At 35.8% G+C, this 18185-nt stretch overlaps 1 protein-coding gene across 3 annotated transcripts; it reads left to right on the top strand.

Moving 5' to 3' along the window:
* Positions 1 to 723: 723 nt before the first annotated feature.
* LOC106056942 (serpin B6-like) lies at positions 724 to 17353 on the top strand. 3 transcript variants are annotated; one of them, XM_056006126.1, is made up of 8 exons: positions 724 to 839; positions 3921 to 4094; positions 6215 to 6344; positions 8559 to 8775; positions 9783 to 9913; positions 11644 to 11791; positions 14403 to 14591; positions 17101 to 17353. In XM_056006126.1, exons 2-8 carry the CDS (start codon positions 3937 to 3939, stop codon positions 17307 to 17309), a joined length of 1182 nt encoding a protein of 393 aa, XP_055862101.1. In that variant the 5' UTR covers positions 724 to 839; positions 3921 to 3936; the 3' UTR covers positions 17310 to 17353. The 3 variants fall into 3 exon arrangements, with proteins under 3 accessions (XP_055862101.1, XP_055862100.1, XP_055862102.1); XM_056006125.1 differs by lacking the exon at positions 724 to 839 and adding an exon at positions 2163 to 2208; XM_056006127.1 differs by lacking the exons at positions 724 to 839; positions 3921 to 4094 and adding an exon at positions 4178 to 4258.
* Positions 17354 to 18185: the final 832 nt, after the last annotated feature.

Genomic DNA, 18185 nt, shown 5'->3' with positions numbered 1-18185 from the left:
AAAAACTTCGTGATGGGTTTATATCCAGTAGAAGAGCGTAGTGAGACATAGACCTCCGTCTGGAGTAGTGCAGTCCGGAACTCCGTCAAAAAGCACGCCTTAGTGAAATGAAATGCAAATGGAAAAGCAGTGGGGTTAGTATTACTCTTGGTCATTTCCAAGCCCCGATACCCAGACGAGGGAGTATCGCCACAAAGTGGAGGTTTGGAGTCAGAGTTTTCCTTCTCCTAGATGGGTTGCGTTATTTAGGCTGACATGCCCCATCAACACGAGGCGCCAGTGTTCCGCCTTTCATCCCTTCTCCTGTCAGTTTGTAAGAACAGGTTCCGCCGGATTTTTGGGAAAATCACACGTGAAGGCCAGGAGCTGGATTGGACTGTCAGAGGCGTTTAGAGACGCAAGCCATGGGAGCATTACTTGGAAAGTGGGAGCTTATCCCTACTTTCACCCCCGACAGAAGAAGAAGAAGAAGACTCTACTCATAGTAATAATACTTGGTATCCGTTTTTTCTTCCTTACTCAGCCCTGCAGTTACCAAAGTATGCAAAGTATTAAGTCTATAGAAGTCTATAGCAAAAAAAAAAAAGGATTCGTCTTCTGCCATTGCCTTGTGTTTTTCTGGGTATTATTTATCCCATATAGTGGGGCGCTGTATGTTAACGTCCCGAGCTAGAAATCAATATTAATTAAAGTCACGATCAAACTTGACTGTTTATAAAAATGCTTAATTAGCAGTTGTTTTTAAGCCTAAAGGTTTATTTTATCGCCGCTTTAGAGAGCTACTTTAAAAATACGGGGAAGGTTCCTTTTTTTCTAGTTTCTCGAAGGACTTCTTCAAGGTAAGATCAGTTAAATAGATCTAGCTGTCTAATAATAATACCAAACCAGACCATCATTTTACCTTACAGACAATTGGGGGGAAAAAATTTAACTTTAGTTCCTAAAAAAAAAAAAAAAGGAAAATAAATTCTGAACATATGTTAAATTTGGTTAGGAAACTGAAGTCACAAAACATTTACTTGGTAAACATGAGTATTTGGTGTTTCCAATGCAGTCTATAAATAAATGATAAAAACAAGCGCAAAATATTTTTTAAAATCTAAAGGAAAGCACTCCGCAATTACAAATACATCTCTCGGTAATGTAGAGGCTAATTCCCTTAATCGATATTACCGAAAATAATTAATTACTAATAATTAATTGATTTGTTGGCTAATTTTTAAATTGATTAATGATCCTCAGTTTTGGAAACATCAGTACAACACTATTCCCATACTTCAAAAAGGAGATATTTTTTCTTTGCAATTATTATATTTTGTATTACTTCCGGAGATATCATTAAATAATTACGCAGACATCTCAACATCTTTTTTTTTTTTCAGATCTTTTTTAGTCGAAATCTTAAAAGGAAAATAAGCACGAATCAAAAGCTAGAAATAAAATCAAGGGATAAACGTTTTTAAAATAGCAACTGACTGGAACAAATCTTGTACTCTTTATTTTTTCCTTCTCCCGTTCACTGATCAAATTGAAACTTTGCACAATTATTCTTTGTCGATAAAAATACACGAATTAATTTAAAACAACAACAACAAACAGTTGATTTACTAGTGACAATTAATTTATTTGTAAGTAGAAAAGGTAGATAAATCTTGCAGTATCAAGAGAGAGATGTTTTGTTTATTTTAATACAATTTTTTCCCTATTTTGCTTGTAAGTTGATTCATTTTTAACAATAATATAGAGTCTTGGTTTATTATATCTAGGTATCTAGAATTAGTGAAAAAATGTTCATGTATAGGTTATATCCGAAAAAATAATAATAAAAAAAAAATAAAAGTACATCTTCATTATCTTTGTTTATAAGAGATAAAGTTGGCTGATAAATATTTTCCTCCTTTAGTAACTGGAAATCTAGAGATAGTCCCTAATCTAATGTTAGTAACACTTAGGATAACCTGCTAAACAACAACAACAAAAAAACCAAGATTACAAAGAGAGTTTAAAAATACACACACAAAATATACACACGCAAATACTTTCAATAAACGTGAGACTATGTTTATCTTACCCTATATAATACAGACGTTACTTCAAAAAAGAATAAATAAAGAAAGATTTGGTTAAAGGAAAATTGGAGAAGTGAGAACTAAATAAACTTTAAAATTTATTTTCCTGTGACCTACAGTTTATGATTTATTGTCGCGGGTAAGTATAGATCATTATTACGAGTAGCTAAACCTCGAACTGAAATATATTTTACATTGTGCGCAGCTGATCTCGTGTCAGGGAGCAGTGAGGGGCTATTCAACTAAGGGACATAATACACATATGTAAATAAAGAAATTTAAAATACATTTTTAGGTGCTAGAGAATATCTTTATTATGCATTCAAATTAAGTTTAAAAGAAAATAATTAAACGTCCTTCAATTGGATGTACAGTTATACAAAAAGTAGCCAACTACTGAGTTTCTAAAATAAAAGCTCAAATTTAATTCACAAGAATTAAGTTTATTGTTATCAATAGAGTCTTTCATATTTTAATTCACGTCTCCGATTACCACAGGACTTCTACCCACAATAACATTTACATAAGTTTATATCCAGACCGAGATTTGCGGTTTGGCCGCAAGGGATGCAAGACACTTAAAGGTCCTTCTCTAATCCCTAGTGTTCCGCGTGGCCTGAGTAGGTGTTTCACAAAACTACTGGCATAATTAACCCGTAGGCCACCAAGTGAATTAATCTCTCTAATAAAATAAGCAAATACTGCAAAATCGAATTTCTAAGTTCTGTCGTTTGCACCACAAAATAAGAGTTGTTTCCCTTTGTTGGTCACTATGATCTCTAAATATGTCGTCCTTGACATTGTTTATTTGGTCTGTTTATTTCAAAATCTCTCTCAACTTCATTTCATTTTCTTAATTTTTCTTCAGGTTCCATTTTATCGCCAACACATTTCTTCTTATCCTTTTCTCTTCTTTTTCTCTCTTACTGTATTTTTTTTTTTTTGCTAAAGAAACGTAAACGGGATGTTAAAAATCCAAGTTTAAACCCCAAAAAAATCAGATTACTGTGAAGTGTGATTAACTTTTAGTATGAACAATACTTATAACCTAAAATATCTAATTTTTCATAATGCCCCTTTTTACAAAGCTTATATCAACTCACTCTGTCTTTCTGTCTGTCTGGTAAAATGTTATTACAATTTTTTTTCTCCGAAACCCAATCTCGGATCACGCTGAAGTTTTGCATAATTATTTCTTTAACCTGACAGCACAAGAATCAATTTTAGATATAACCAATTAGTTAATAAGCTATTGGTAATTGATTTTTTTTTGTGAGTCTCGAACAAGGGAAAGAAATTGCACTTGACTAAATAGGTGGTATAAGCTAAATAAGTCCCCTTTATAGGTCGCAGCTTTAAAGTAAGGGAAACAGGAAATAGATAACTAATAACTATAAAATCCTCAATTTTCATACCCATCTCACTAGCAGAGTGGTTAGAGTGTTGGAGGAGGCTTCAGTCATGGGTTCGAATTTAGGTCGTTCTTGCTTTAAAAAAACGAATATGGTAAAATTCATCCAGATATCCATTTCTCCCCCCCCCCCCCTCCATTTCTCCATTGGTCCAGGCAAGTGAAAGGATTATATCCTACTGAGAAAGCTAAAAGCATGACATAGCGCTAAATAATAACAATTGGTAAAAATATTTCTAATCACACACATTTATTGTTGTTGGTCTAGATCTGTTGCAAGTATTTTTTATTTATTTATGGTATTTTTGTCAATGGATAATGTATATGTCTTAACTTGTAATTTAGATAATAATAAACTAAACATTAAATCAAACAGGGCTGTAGTCCTGGTTAATACTTTACTTGTCAGCTTTTAACTTGTACAACTTTTTGTTTAACAGATCAAGAGTGTTCAATATGTTTTATGTCACTGTGGTCCTGGTTGTAATCGGTCAGCTGGTCAGCGCCGATCTAAATCAGCAGTTGGCCCTGTCAACGGCATGTTCAGACTTTTCCCAGAAACTTTATCAGAAGATTTCTGTCAGAGAGTTTAATTCTGTGTACTCTCCCTACAGGTGAGTTGATGCTATTTTTATTCTGTGTACTCTCCCTACAGGTGAGTTGATGCTATTTTAATTCTGTGTACTCTCCCTACAGGTGAGTTGATGCTACTTTAATTCTGTGTACTCTCCCTACAGGTGAGTTGATGCTACTTTAATTCTGTGTACTCTCCCTACAGGTGAGTTGATGCTATTTTAATTCTGTGTACTCTCCCTATAGGTGAGTTGATGCTATTTTTATTCTGTGTACTCTCCCTATAGGTGAGTTGATGCTATTTTTATTCTGTGTACTCTTCAAACAGGTGAGTTGATGCTATTTTAATTCTGTGTACTCTTCCTACAGGTGAGTTGATGCTACTCTAATTCTGTGTAGAGAGTAGGTATCGTCAAGAAATTTTTGAAATAGATTTATTAGAACTATATTGTTTTGGCTGCTTTTTTTTTTATAAAGCTTAGCCCCTATATCAACTCTCTCTGTCTGCCTGTCTAGTAAAAAGTTTGTACACGTTATTTCTCCCACACCCATTCTCAGATCGAGTTGAAACTTTGCAATAATATTCATTGGTGTAGACATTTACATGAATGAATTTTTTAAAATTTAACTAATTAGTCAAATAAATTACTGGTAATTAATTATTTTGTTTGATACAAACACGAGAAATTATTACTTCAGTATTCACAGATATGGCTAAATATGTAGTGCAAATGTAACATGCTATTTCTCCCACATCCATTGTCGGACCAAGTATAAACTTTAAACAATTACTTAGTGTACTTAAAAAAAACATGAATGAATTGTAAAAATTAACCAATTAGTCAATTGATTATTGGAAATAAATTATTTTGTGTGATATCGAATAAGGGAATTAACTAGTGAATTATTTGTAAATATAGTTTCAAATATGAAATTTTTCTCGTCTAGAAAGGATTTGTTATATTTTGCTTGGTTAAATTTGTAATGAAACTAAAAGCAACTTTTCTTAGCTAGAATAACCGGATCTATACAAGTTGTTGTGGTTCAATGACATGTTTATCTTACTCTGCACCTCTCCTTTTCCGCCTCTCATTATCTAGTGTTGACACTCGGTCCTTGGTTTGTAGCTGCAATCAGCTTGTACGGCTAATTCGATGTAAGCGTATTTAAGCCTTAATTTATTGAACTTGCCCTAAACTTGAACACATTTCTTTCTAAGCAGATCTGAATTTCTCTTTCATTAACAAATTTTGCACAGCTTTCAACTTCAGTGTGGATAAATGTAGAATCACAAGGAAAATAATCAAGAGTGAACTCACTAAAAATAGACCTAGACCATCTCGAGATTTCATCATAATCTAGTCTGCCTACACAACCATCAGAAACATGCATTTACACTCCATAAGGCATGCATGGAGCTTTTATAATTTAGAAATCCAAGGCCGGTTTTAGAGTTGGTATGGCCTTAACATATTTTTGATATTGAGTCCAGATATCATATGTCATTGTCATGTGACCCTATACTGATAAACAAGTATATAGGTCATACAATTATAACTTATTATTTATTATTATTTAAAACAAAATCTATTCAACAATATGTGGAATACCTAAGAAACTGGGAGAATTAAGCTGCAGCTTCAGTAATCTGTACGTTATTCCAGCACTGCAAAGTTCTGAGGCTAAGTGGATTTAGACCCATTGTACCATCCCTCTGTCCGTAACTAAATATCAGGACTGCGGAAGACATAGCCATAGACCGCACTAGTTGGAAAGAGACGGTGACCAAGAAAGATATGGACAGTGAAAAAACATGGGCCTCAACTCTGGAAGAAAAGCGTGCCATAAAAAAAAAATGCCCGGCTCCTTTTTTGCGAAAGCCACCCTAACCTGCGATATATGTGGACGGGAGTGTCTCTCCAAAATAGTGCGCCAAAGTCACATGAAAACGTGTTATGACTGAACGAATCATAGGAGTTAATGTGGATTAATCTTTTTATACCCATTTCTATTTATCCTTTTTTTTTCCCTGTATAAACTGAAAGTGTACAACCATTCACACTCAAAAGTACAAATACTGAACTGAAACCCTAGATCTAGAATTATAGATTTATACATTTATACTTTTTACTGATGATTTATCTCGTTTTAAACATGTCAGCATCCATTCGGCATTGACGATGGCATCACTTGGTGCAAGGGGAAATACCGCTACTGAGTTAAGCAGAACACTTTCTATTACTTCCCTTGGTGATTCGGTGCATACTATTTACAAGGAACTTATTCAACAGGTAAACATATAACTTATTATTTTATATGTCGTTAATGCTGCTATTGATAATGCCACAAATTTTCTAAACATCGAAACTCATTTCCAGCACATATGGAAAGTTTGTTAATGCAACAGTGGAATTGAGTGCTTAATATTAAATATGTCTTTGTACTTTCCGAAGATAAACCAATATCCAAAGAAAATTAAAGTTCCCCTTTCAGACCCTGCGATCTATAGAGCAGATGAAGTAACGGTCATCTGTTGTTGTGACCCACGTTTAACGAGGATGTCATGTGGCCAGCACAACGAACCACCGTCTGAAATTTTCCCCAACTAATGCCAACTAATTAGAGCAGGGTGGACTTAGGGGCGCCCTAAAGATCCCGAAATAAAAAAAAATCCCAGTCAACATGATTCGAACCCGGAGTTCATAAAGCAAGCACTTTGACGCTCATCCACCACTACACCAATGTCCAAAGTATTCCGGTGATATTTGTTAGTTAAAAATGAACAAAATCCGAAATATTGAACACTCTACTTACACAAAATAAAACTTTATTTCAATAATGGATTCTCTAAGTATTTAGAATGAAGCTTACAACTTATTGACTGATGTATCCCTATATAAACTTTTCTCTTTTTTTTAAACTCGGCATTCCATTTGCAAACTCTCCAGCGGTAATTAAAGTAAAAACTTTTAATTTCTAATTAACTCCTTTTCAATCTGTAATCTTCTGTTTAGAAACTTTTTTTTTTTGCGAAGCCAAAGTTTTAGTAAACTTCTTGTTTACACTTCTCTTGGGACCACGAGATGCGTGCATCACGTAGCAATGAACTAGCTATTGCAGGCATATTTATTTCATAAAGTACGTTAACCAAAGCGCATTATTACTAAAAGTTAAAGAACAAATCTTTCAAATCGTTTCAAACTGAAGGCTCTCTACTAGCACGTTTCGCGTGTAATGGAATTCCACTTGCATGGATGTATATAACATTTCAGGGACTTTCTACTAAAATTATATCTCACTATAAGAATCATTGTAAACATTTATTATTATCTTCATAGTATAAGATTTGTTTTTACTAAAATTAGATCAAACAACGCATTTTTTTTTTTCGAATCAAACAATAAAACATTAAAATGCCATTTAAACCTGGTTAGACCAATATTAGAATATGGGTCAAAGATCTGTTAGATTTATGACAAATAAATATTTACATTCTACTAGAGCTAAATCATTATTAAAATCACAAAACTTAAAAACACTCTAGAACAGAAGACAATAATGAGGCATATCTCAGAGTCCGAAGATCAATGAGGAATGCAGTATTTTTCATGACAACGCAGCCCCAGCTATGACCTACATATTTTGCCACCTCCAAGGAAAGCAGAAGACTAAAACTTAGTAATACACAGTGTAAAATAAAATAAATACTAATAGAATACACAGAAGACACAAAGATAAAGGTACATTTCTTATTCCATATGCGTGGACAAATTGATACGAGTGCTCCTAGTGCCATTAGAGCATGGAGTGGGCTGCATGAATAAGCAACAACAAACAACGACTTAACAAAGTTGAACCCTTTTAGCATGCGCGACATAAATAGGCACAGGACTTAATTATCATCTCTTTTGAAGGACTGTTTGTTATTTATAAGATAATATAAGATAATTTAATACCTCATTAAAAGAGGTTTAACTATTATTAGATATTACATATATTAAACAAAAATGAATAACAGCACAAGGGACCACGTTTTTACGAGAGAAAGTAGTGAATTAAAATGCTACGAAAATAAGGGTATGCGCCGACCGAGGCTCGAACCTGTGACTTCGGATTCGACACCAAAGCCTAGCGATAACGCACCAAGCGAAATTAACCTCTAGACCATCGGAATGTCCATAAAAAACATTCTTCTGATCCAGAGTCATTTCGCCCGTATGCAAATTACCACACCAGTGGTGAAAGGTCACAAGACCCAGCCAGCACCTCCCCCACCTCCGCAGCATCCGTTCACTAACAACTTCGATATTATTATTATTATTATTATTATTATTATTATTAGATTGATTCACTTCACGCTTAAAGACCTTGTTTGAAAATGAGCACAGATAACCCATGAAGATTTCAAACATGCAAATACATTATTAATAACTGTTTTTGGCTATTAAGCAAAATCTTTTTTAAAAAACAACAACATAAAGTATTTGATTTTTATTACCGCCCAGATTAATGGAATAAGAGATGTCCAGACCTACACAGCCAACGCTATCTTCCTGAATCCTAAATTTCAAACTGCCCCATCGTTCATCCAAGAGACCTTGAACTATTATTCTGCTCGGACTGACAGCATTAACTTCTCGGCTGCCGGTGGACCTGAGAAGCCTATCAATGATTACATCGCCAGTAAAACCAACAATATGGTCGTCAACACACTGGCTCAAGGTAAACGATTCAATCAGGACTTATTGCTGTACCTAAAAAAACTCAGATGCTTGGTTTTCTAACTTATTTCTACAGCTGTAAACTTCTAAATAACACAGAAATATCAACGTTTCCATAGGGATATAAAGTTACAGTGTTCAAGCTAAATATGGGTTTTAAAACATCATGAAAAAGTCGCTGTCTTAGATTGCATAGATTAAGAACGACTAGAGTATTTCACGTTACCACGACGACCTAGTTTCGACCTGCATATTTTGCCAAGCTTGTTGCAGACAAAGACGTGACTACCTGGGGTCTATTTTATTTTTTTTTTATTGTTGTTGTTGTTTTTTTGTTTGTTTTTTTTTTGGGGGGGGGGTCACATATGTGTCTCCAAAGACCTGCGAGAGCACTGCTGTTGTCTGTCTCTCTTTCTGTCTATCTCTCGATACCAGTAAATATGGTAAGTGTAGGTCCTTATCGGGAACTAACCAACATCTTCACATCTACTTCACTTTGCTTCAACTAAGACTTGCTACCACTACTTACTGACCAAACTCTCGATCTCTCATACAACCTTACCATGGGCGTAGGCAGAAGGAGGGGTTTAAATGAAATACATATGTGTGAGTGTGGCGCGGGGGGGGGAATCATGGTTACACCCATGAACCTTACTCCCGGTCAAACCTTACTTCCGGTCAAACCTTACATCCGGTCAAACCTTACTTCCGGTCCTACCTTACTTCCGGTCAAACCTTACTTCCGGTCAAACTCTACTTCCGGTCAAACCTTACTCCCGGTCAAACCTTACTTCCGGTCAAACCTTACTTCCGGTCCTACCTTACTTCCGGTCCTACCTTACTTCCGGTCAAACCTTACTTCCGGTCCTACCTTACTTCCGGTCCTACCTAACTCATGCTCACTATTTACACTTTCAAGCTCCGCATCCACTAAATTCACGAACGCACAAGTCACAGTACGTGAACAGTTTTGCCTGTGACAATATATGTATTCATCTTTTCATCCAGGAACCGTAACTCCAGCCACCGCAATGCTTTTAATCAACACCATCTTCTTTAATGGAACATGGGAAACATCTTTCAAAGACGCCTTAACGAAGAAAAAAGATTTTCGCCAATCGATCAGCACGGTCAAGATAGTGAGTTGTTTTTTTTTTTTTCTAGAAGGCTATTCAGTAACGACTTCTTTCCCAGCTGAAGCGAGTGCGAGTTGGCTTGATTCTCTTCCATAGCGCCTTTCTTCATCCTAGGTTTTTTTTCCCCCTGCGATATGATGGTCTACTTCCGTCTGCCAGGAGGCAGGGTCCATGTTGGAGCTTCTTTAGGAAGACATTTAGGTTGTCCATAAAGCGTTTTCTTTGACCACCTTAGAGATCGCATTCTAACCGTTATTGGACCCTCATTGAGCCTTTTAGGCAGTGGGGTAGTTAGGGATTCTCCATCATTTTGGGGCCCTTCATTTTTGACATTCAACATCATGAGATGAGATAATGGCGTAATGTTTAATATTAAATGTAAAAAAGAAATGTCGAATACCCTGGGGGTGTTTCAAATTCCCACCATAGCTACGCCACTGCTATTAGGGATGCTGGGGTTGGTTTTCAGCACATGTGGCCAGCCCATCGTATTTGTGACAGCCGTATGTGTTCCGGTAGTAAAGTAGTAAAAAAAAATGCCATCTTTAAATAGCGAATGTTGGCCTACATTAGTCATGGTCCAGGGCTTATTGAATCTTTTCTAGCCAAGCTTGCAATCAGGGCCGGATATAAGAGAGGGCAGGTGGAGCAAACAACACCAGTGCCTCCACAATAAATGTGCCTCCACAAAAGAGAAAAATATATCAAAATTTCGGCAGGTCAGAAACTGGCAAAAATGTCGTGATTAAGAAGTGTACGCTTGTAGAGCGCTGAATAAGTAAATACGGCTTCGGATTTGCGCCAGTGCGTCTACTAATGGCCTTACCCCCCACAAACTAAAAAATATAGACTTTTTGTAACTAAAATATGAGTATTTAATAATTGTTTTGTTAAAAAGAAGGTGAGATTATCTATCTATCTATTTATCTATCTATCTATCTATATCTATCTATCTATCAATCTATCTATCTATCTATCTATCTATCTATCTATCTATCTATCTATCTATCTATCTATCTATCTATCTATCTATCTATCTATCTATCTAATCTTATTTAATCTATCTATCTATCTATCTATCTATCTATCTATCTATCTATCATCTATCTATCTATCTATCTATCTATCTATCTATCTATCTATCTGTCTGCCTGTCTGTCTATCTGTCTATCTATCTATCTATCTATCTATCTATCTATCTATCTATCTATCTATCTATCTATCTATCTGTCTGCCTGTCTATCTATCTGTCTGTCTGTCTGTCTATCTATCTATCTATCTGTCTGCCTGTCTATCTATCTATCTATCTATCTATCTATCTATCTATCTATCTATCTATCTGTCTGTCTGTCTGTCTATCTATCTGTCTGTCTGTCTGCCTGTCTATCTATCTGTCTGTCTGTGTGTCTGTCTATCTATCTATCTATCTATCTGTCTGTCTATCTGTCTGCCTGTCTATATATCTATCTATCTGTCTGTCTATCTATCTGTCTATCCATCTATCTATCTGTCTGTCTATCCTTCTATCTATCTATCTATCTATCTGTCTGTCTGTCTATCTGTCTGTCTATCCATCTATCTATCGGTTTCAAAAAAACTGTAGGGGTCTCCACATACTTAAATCCGGTCCTGATTGCAATGCCGCTGCCGTCCATTTAAGTTCTGCAAATTGGTGGATAACAACATAACTATTGAAGTGACTAGATATTAAATGTTTTATTGTTCCTGATCAGGTGGACATGATGCTGGATAATGACAGAACTTTGAATATTAAAAGAGATAATACCATTGGCGTTGATGTTGCTGAATTTCCTTTCAAAGGAGGTAGATTTAGTTTTTACATTGCATTACCCCAGACCGCTGAAGCCATCACTGAACTAGGTAAGCATTATATTTATATCATTAAACTTATCAGAATCTGTCGTATAATAATAATAATAATAATAATCTTTATTGTCCATATAGAAATTTGTCTTACAATTTGTGCATTACACCAAACAAAACATTGTAACTAGAAAGAAACAAAATGTACATTCACACCAGATTCACTCATAATTTACATGTGACAAAGTTTATATCAGATGGTTTCTATTTAATGATTTGATTGCCAGGGGAACAAAAGAGTGTTTGCCTGTTTGTCTTTGCTATCGGTGTCTGTATCTCTTTTGTGATGGTAAATCACAAAATCCTAACCCAAAGGGGGATTTACTATTTCGAATTTTGTGAAGGTACAAAAAGGACTATCGGATTGAAAATCATTGGTGTACAAAATGAACCATAATGGCGATGTCACAGCCCCCTGGGGCGCCCCTGTGTTGACAAAGCGTGAATTTGATATTGCATTGTTTACCCTAACCCTCCTAGGTATTAGGATCAAAAATTCATTAGCCCATAGTATTATACATGGACTAATCTTCAACGCTTTCATTTTTTCAATAAGTAAATGAAGTTGTATAGTGTTAAAAGCTGATGAGAAATCAATAAAGAACAATCTTACATAAGTGTTAGGTAAGTCCAGATGTTTGTAGACACAATTTAAAATATTTAGGATGACAGCGTCTAAGCAAATTGTAAAGGGTCCAACTTACTACAGAGATCATTTAGAAGAAACAGTTTAACCAGTTTGGAACCAATGGAAGTAAGTTGAAACAGGTCTAAAATAAGAGTTCCACACAGATGGTATCTCGTGGTTTAGTAATGAAGTGGAAAAAATCTCTAGGAAAGGTTCAGCTAGTTGTTCAGCACATTCGTTTAATATTCGCCCTTTTATTTTATCAGGCCAGCTTTCGTTGGGTTGACGTTTTTGAAAATATTGGAGACTTGCTCTTTAATAATCGCTAATTCTAAACAGTTTTTAACTTTGACATCTTCCAGTGCTTTGAGTCTTAGATAATTAAAATCGTTAGTGTCCAAACGACAATAGAAATCATTGAACTCGTTGGATTATGTTTTGTCGTCTTTCGTAGCAAGATTATTTTTTTACTTTTAACTTGTACTCCTGACATTTTGTTCATGATGCCCCACGCCTGTCTCATCTCACTTGTCTTAATCGAGTCTTCCAGCTTGGTGCGGTAGTTTCTCCTCCCTTCCTCAAGAGCGACGCTGAGATTACATTGTTCTATTTTCCTTTCCTGCCTGTCGCCACTCACATATGCTCTTTTCTTTTTGATGAATTCCCGTTTTATTTTTGCAGTGACCCATGGTTTATTGTTGGGGTATATCTTGATACTCTTAGTTCTGAAACACATGTTTTCACAGACTTTGACGTAATTCGTCACTGCTTCGACCCATTCTTCCAGATTTGAAGTGGTCTCTTTAAACACATTCCAGTCCGTGCAGTCTAGACAACCCTTTAGTTTGAGAATGCATCTGTATGTTTATGTTTGTATTTTTTTGCATTCTGGTGTACTGTTCCGAGACATTGAAAAGAATGTACTGCTTGATAATACAGAGGTTTCTACATCCCAAAAATGAAAAGTGTACTTGCAGACCTGGAAATGTGTATTTTAAACTGAAAATGTGTATTTTCCGTGAGTAATGTGGTTTTATAGTTGTCTCGGCCTGCTGGTATTAATCGTATTGGACATTTCCCCCCAATAAATTAAGTTAAGGACACTAAAAGCTGAATTTAGTTTCACTGTAACCATCCAAATAAAGAAATTACTTGAGCTCTAGTTTGAACAAGATCTCATTACGTTGCGCTTGATCTGTGTATCCAATCTCCTTCATTACCGCTATCTAGTTGCATATTTGTTTTTTAAATAAGTCTAAGTCCATGACTGAAAGTGTAATGATTTCTAGATATTGAAATGAGCTGTGCTACAAACGGAATAACTTGCAAAATGAATTGATTCTTCAGTGCTAACAAGTGCACACAAAATAATAAAATAACATGTCTTCTAAGAGAACAGCTTATAAACGTTACCTTTATTGTCTAGACTTTATAAAACATCTTCACTTCATCTGTCTTATACAACATCCTCATTTCATCTCAATTTATACAGCATCCTCTCATCATCTAGCTTTATACATAATTACATAATCTCTATTTATACAACATCATCTCACTTCATACAAAATCATCATATCTCACTTTATACAACATTATCAAATCATCTCACTTTTTACAACATTCAAACATCAACTCACTTTATGCAACATCATCACATCTCACTTTATACAATATTATCACATCTCATTTTATACAACATTATCATCACATCTCATTTTATACAACATTATCATCACATCTCACTTTATACAACATTATCATCACATCTCACTTTATACAACATCATCACATAAACTCACTTTATACAACATCATCACATAAACTCACTTTATACAATATTATATAATCATCTCACTTTATACAACATCCACACATCAATTCATTTTATACAACATCATCACTTTATCACACATCTCTTCCCTCAATCAAACAGTGGATAACTGGCACTTCAACATGCCACTAACGAAATGTTTCTTTTAGAAATGTTGCTGCCCCTGCCTGGAAAGACCAGTCAACTATTTGTTGGACTAACCCCTGTCAGAGCCAAAGTCGAAATCCCGAAGTTTAAAATAGAGACCTCTTTGAAACTCAAGAAAACATTGGTGGAGCTCGGCATTAGTGACGCTTTCAACCCAGCGAGAGCGGACTTTACTGGAATCACTCTTTCAGGTAGATAGGATCAAAAATGTATGTTCTTTCTGTCTCTGTCTGTCTGTATGTCTGTCTAGATGGATGGAATCTTGTACACGTTATTAAAGCTAGGATTACCACACCTGACAGTTTCTCCAACAATAGGACGGGACGTATTAACAAAAGGGGAGTTATGTTATTGTTGTTTTCAAGGTTTACAAAAATGTCGTGTACTTGCATTGCAGTTCAAAGTTCATATTTGAGAATTGGCCAAGTTAACAAAAAATTATTGCCAATGTTTAAAATAAATTTCATAAAGTAAATGAATGGACATCGTTTTTTACCTGTTAAGTTGGACAGTTTGCTTTTTAAAAATGTCTGGTACCAGATCGATTCAATGAAGTCAAGAAGCTCTTTAAGAAGCCCTTTTCTGGCGTATAATTTCTCTAAGACTTTGAGAGTCTCAAAATAGCGCGTTGACCTATTGTTATAGATAGTAGGGCTGGACACTGACCTGCGACGTCGCAACCTGTAAGCAATTTAGACCAATGGCGCACTGCCAAGTCATAGGTCTGACCTCAAAATGAGTTTCTGAAACCCAGAATACATGGAAACGCTTGGCGCCATGGATTTCCCCGCAATCCACTGAAGTAGCTTAAGACCCTTCAAACGAACTCCGTAATTGGCTACCCGGGGGGGGGGGGGCTAACGTTACTTTTTAAAATATTCTGGGGGAGGGGGCTGTATTTGTAAATGATTAAAAATACTTCCATACGTAATACTTGTGTGTTACATATTAACCTTAATCTGGGTCACTTAAAACTGGCGTCCCTAAAGTTCGTATAGATCCGTTTGTTTGTACAGTTGATCTATAACATAGGTCGATTCAGGGTTTCCATCTCAATAACTAGAAAAGATATTGAAAAACCAATTTCATATTTTAGAGCTAGCAAAGTTTAGGTGCGGCGACTACTTTTTATTGTCTGAATTCGAACAAATTTGGTAAAAATCAAATTTGTAAGCCGAATTTTTCATAAAAATACACCATTTTTATTACTATATACTACTAATAGTCAAAAACACAGGCAATTTAATTTGATTACACCATGTAGTTATATAAAGTGTATAAAAACAGTTTACTAATGTATCAAAACAGTCTCATTATTATTATTTTTAATTAATTAATTATTTTTTATAATATAACTATTATAGCTGCAATAAGCTTCTGATGTGTCTGCTGAAAGTATTGAAACCTTCAATTTAATTAAGCTGTCTGTCTGTCTGTCTGGTAGAAGTTTGTAGGCCTACTCGTTATTTTTCCCACACCTAATCTTGAATAAAACTGAAATTTCGCACATTTACCTCCTTTCCCTGACGAAACAAAAATCATTTTTTTTTTAAATCAACCAATAAGCTAATTAACTATTGGTAAATTAATTTATTTTTGGTATCGAACAAGGGAAAGAAATCGTATTTGACTTGCGTGGTGGTATAAGTCCCCTTTATACTTTGCTTTAAAGTTTAAGACTAACAATAACTATAAAACCTTCTATTTTCATAAGCACATCTATGAATCAGTTGTTGGTATACTTGATTGAGGACGCTTTAGAAAGCTAAATCCCTAGAGTTCAAAATAAGGTCGTTCATCTTTTTATATATTTTTTTTTATAAATGCATTTAAAAGGCAATCACAGTAATATTCATCCAGATACCCCCCCCCCTTATTTTTTCCCCACCCCTTTCCAACTGGTCTAGACAAAATGATAGGATCATAGCATATTGAGAAAGCTAAAAGCATGAAACTGCGCTAAACAAAAACAATTGGTAAAAAATATTTCTAATCGCATAAATTTATTATTTTTAGTCTAGATATTATTACAAATTTAATTACATGACTAATCCAAACTAATTGATACAACTAAGCTTCATAAAAGTGTTTTTTTTAAAGAATTTCTATATGCTGTTAAATACATTGCTTACTATTGCTTACCAAATATGAACCATGGGTGGAACCTTCGGGGGCCGAACTTGAGTTTGTGATAACACAAACGTATCTTGTTTTTATTATGCTATATTTGTTTTTTCAGTTCGTGTTATATTTCTCACTAAAACCAATCTAGTTATAAAATGAAGATAACTAAACTATCAACTGTAAAGTAAAGTAAAGTGGAAGTTTCCCTTTCAGACCTTGTGGTCTATAGGACAGATGATGTAAAAGGTCATCTGTTTCTGTGGCCTACGTTTAACGAGGGTGTCATGTGGCCAGCACAACGGCCAACCGCCTTTACTTTTCCCCAACTATTGTCAGGTACCCATTAGAGCTGGGTGGACTCAGGGGCGCACAAAGATCCCGAAATAAAAATCCCAGTCTTCACCTGGATTCGAATCCATGACCCCCGGTTTGGAAGTCAACGCTTTACCGCTCAGCCACCGCGTCTCCCAAACTATCAACTGAGTGGATCTCAAAATGTACATATTCCACTCATTGAAGTTGAAATGTTAATTTGAAAAAAAAAGCTTTAAATTTTGTTTCTTCACTTCCTCTTAGGTCAACTCTCCTTTGATGAAGTCATACACAAGGCTGTGATTGATGTCCGAGAAACTGGTACCGTAGCTGCTGCTGCCACAGTAATATCCTCCCTCAAGTCACTTCCTTTGCCACCAGCAGCGTCATTCATTGCCAATCATCCGTTCGTGTACTTTCTGAGAGACAAGGTCACTGGACAGATCCTGTTCCAGGGGAAGTTTTCGGGTTAACTCTGCTCGTCATTCATTGGTTAATAAAAGAGACTTTAATTGTTGGAATGACTTATGTTTTTTTTTTACTTTTGGAATGACTTATGTTGTTTTTTTTACTTTTGGAATGACTTATGTTTTGACTTATGTTAAAAATGTTAAATAGAACAATTAACTCATATACACAACTAGTCAATGGAATCTCACTTTTCCCTTATGGAATCGAGAAATGATTATATAATAACAATTGAATACACAGGCCGATTTCAGGAAACTAAGAGGTTGAAGTCGTTGCAGATTTGGTTGTGGATCGGATTATTAAGCTGCTATTCGGCTGTAAGTTTGGCTAGGGATTACCAGACGAGGTGGCCATTCGGCTGTAAGTTTGGCTAGGGATTACCAGACGAGGTGGCTATTCGGCTGTAAGTTTGGCTAGGGATTACCAGACGCGGTGGCCATTCGGCTGTAAGTTTGGCTAGGATTACCAGACGCGGTGGCCATTCGGCTGTAAGTTTGGCTAGGATTACCAGACGAGGTGGCCATTCGGCTGTAAGTTTGGCTAGGGGTTACCAGACGAGGTGGCCATTCGGCTGTAAGTTTGGCTAGGGGTTACCAGACGAGGTGGCCATTCGGCTGTAAGTTTGGCTAGAGGTTAGCAGACGAGGTGGCTATTCGGCTGTAAGTTTGGCTAGGGGTTACCAGACGCGGTGGCTGAGGGGAAATCCTCGTTAACCGTAGACCACAGAAACAGATGACCTTTACATCATCTGCCCTATAGACCACAAGGTCTGGAAGGGGAGCTTTACTTTTTACATTATCAGACGTCCGGAAAAAAAGGAGGGCATGTCCTTGATTAATTCGTATCAGCCTCAAATTTTAAAATGCCTGGCTTTCACG

This window comes from Biomphalaria glabrata, chromosome 12 (genome assembly GCF_947242115.1).
Source record: "Biomphalaria glabrata chromosome 12, xgBioGlab47.1, whole genome shotgun sequence".
NCBI classification, from domain to species: Eukaryota; Metazoa; Mollusca; class Gastropoda; family Planorbidae; genus Biomphalaria; species Biomphalaria glabrata.
This window is presented reverse-complemented; position numbering and strand designations above follow the sequence as displayed.

What these genes read in the sequence shown, in the direction of transcription:
- LOC106056942 (XM_056006125.1), top strand. An exon ending in ACAAGGAACTTATTCAACAG is followed by an intron (nt 6,345 to 8,558) that starts GTAAACATATAA and finishes ATTACCGCCCAG; the next exon opens with ATTAATGGAATAAGAGATGT. An exon ending in CGATCAGCACGGTCAAGATA is followed by an intron (nt 9,914 to 11,643) that starts GTGAGTTGTTTT and finishes GTTCCTGATCAG; the next exon opens with GTGGACATGATGCTGGATAA.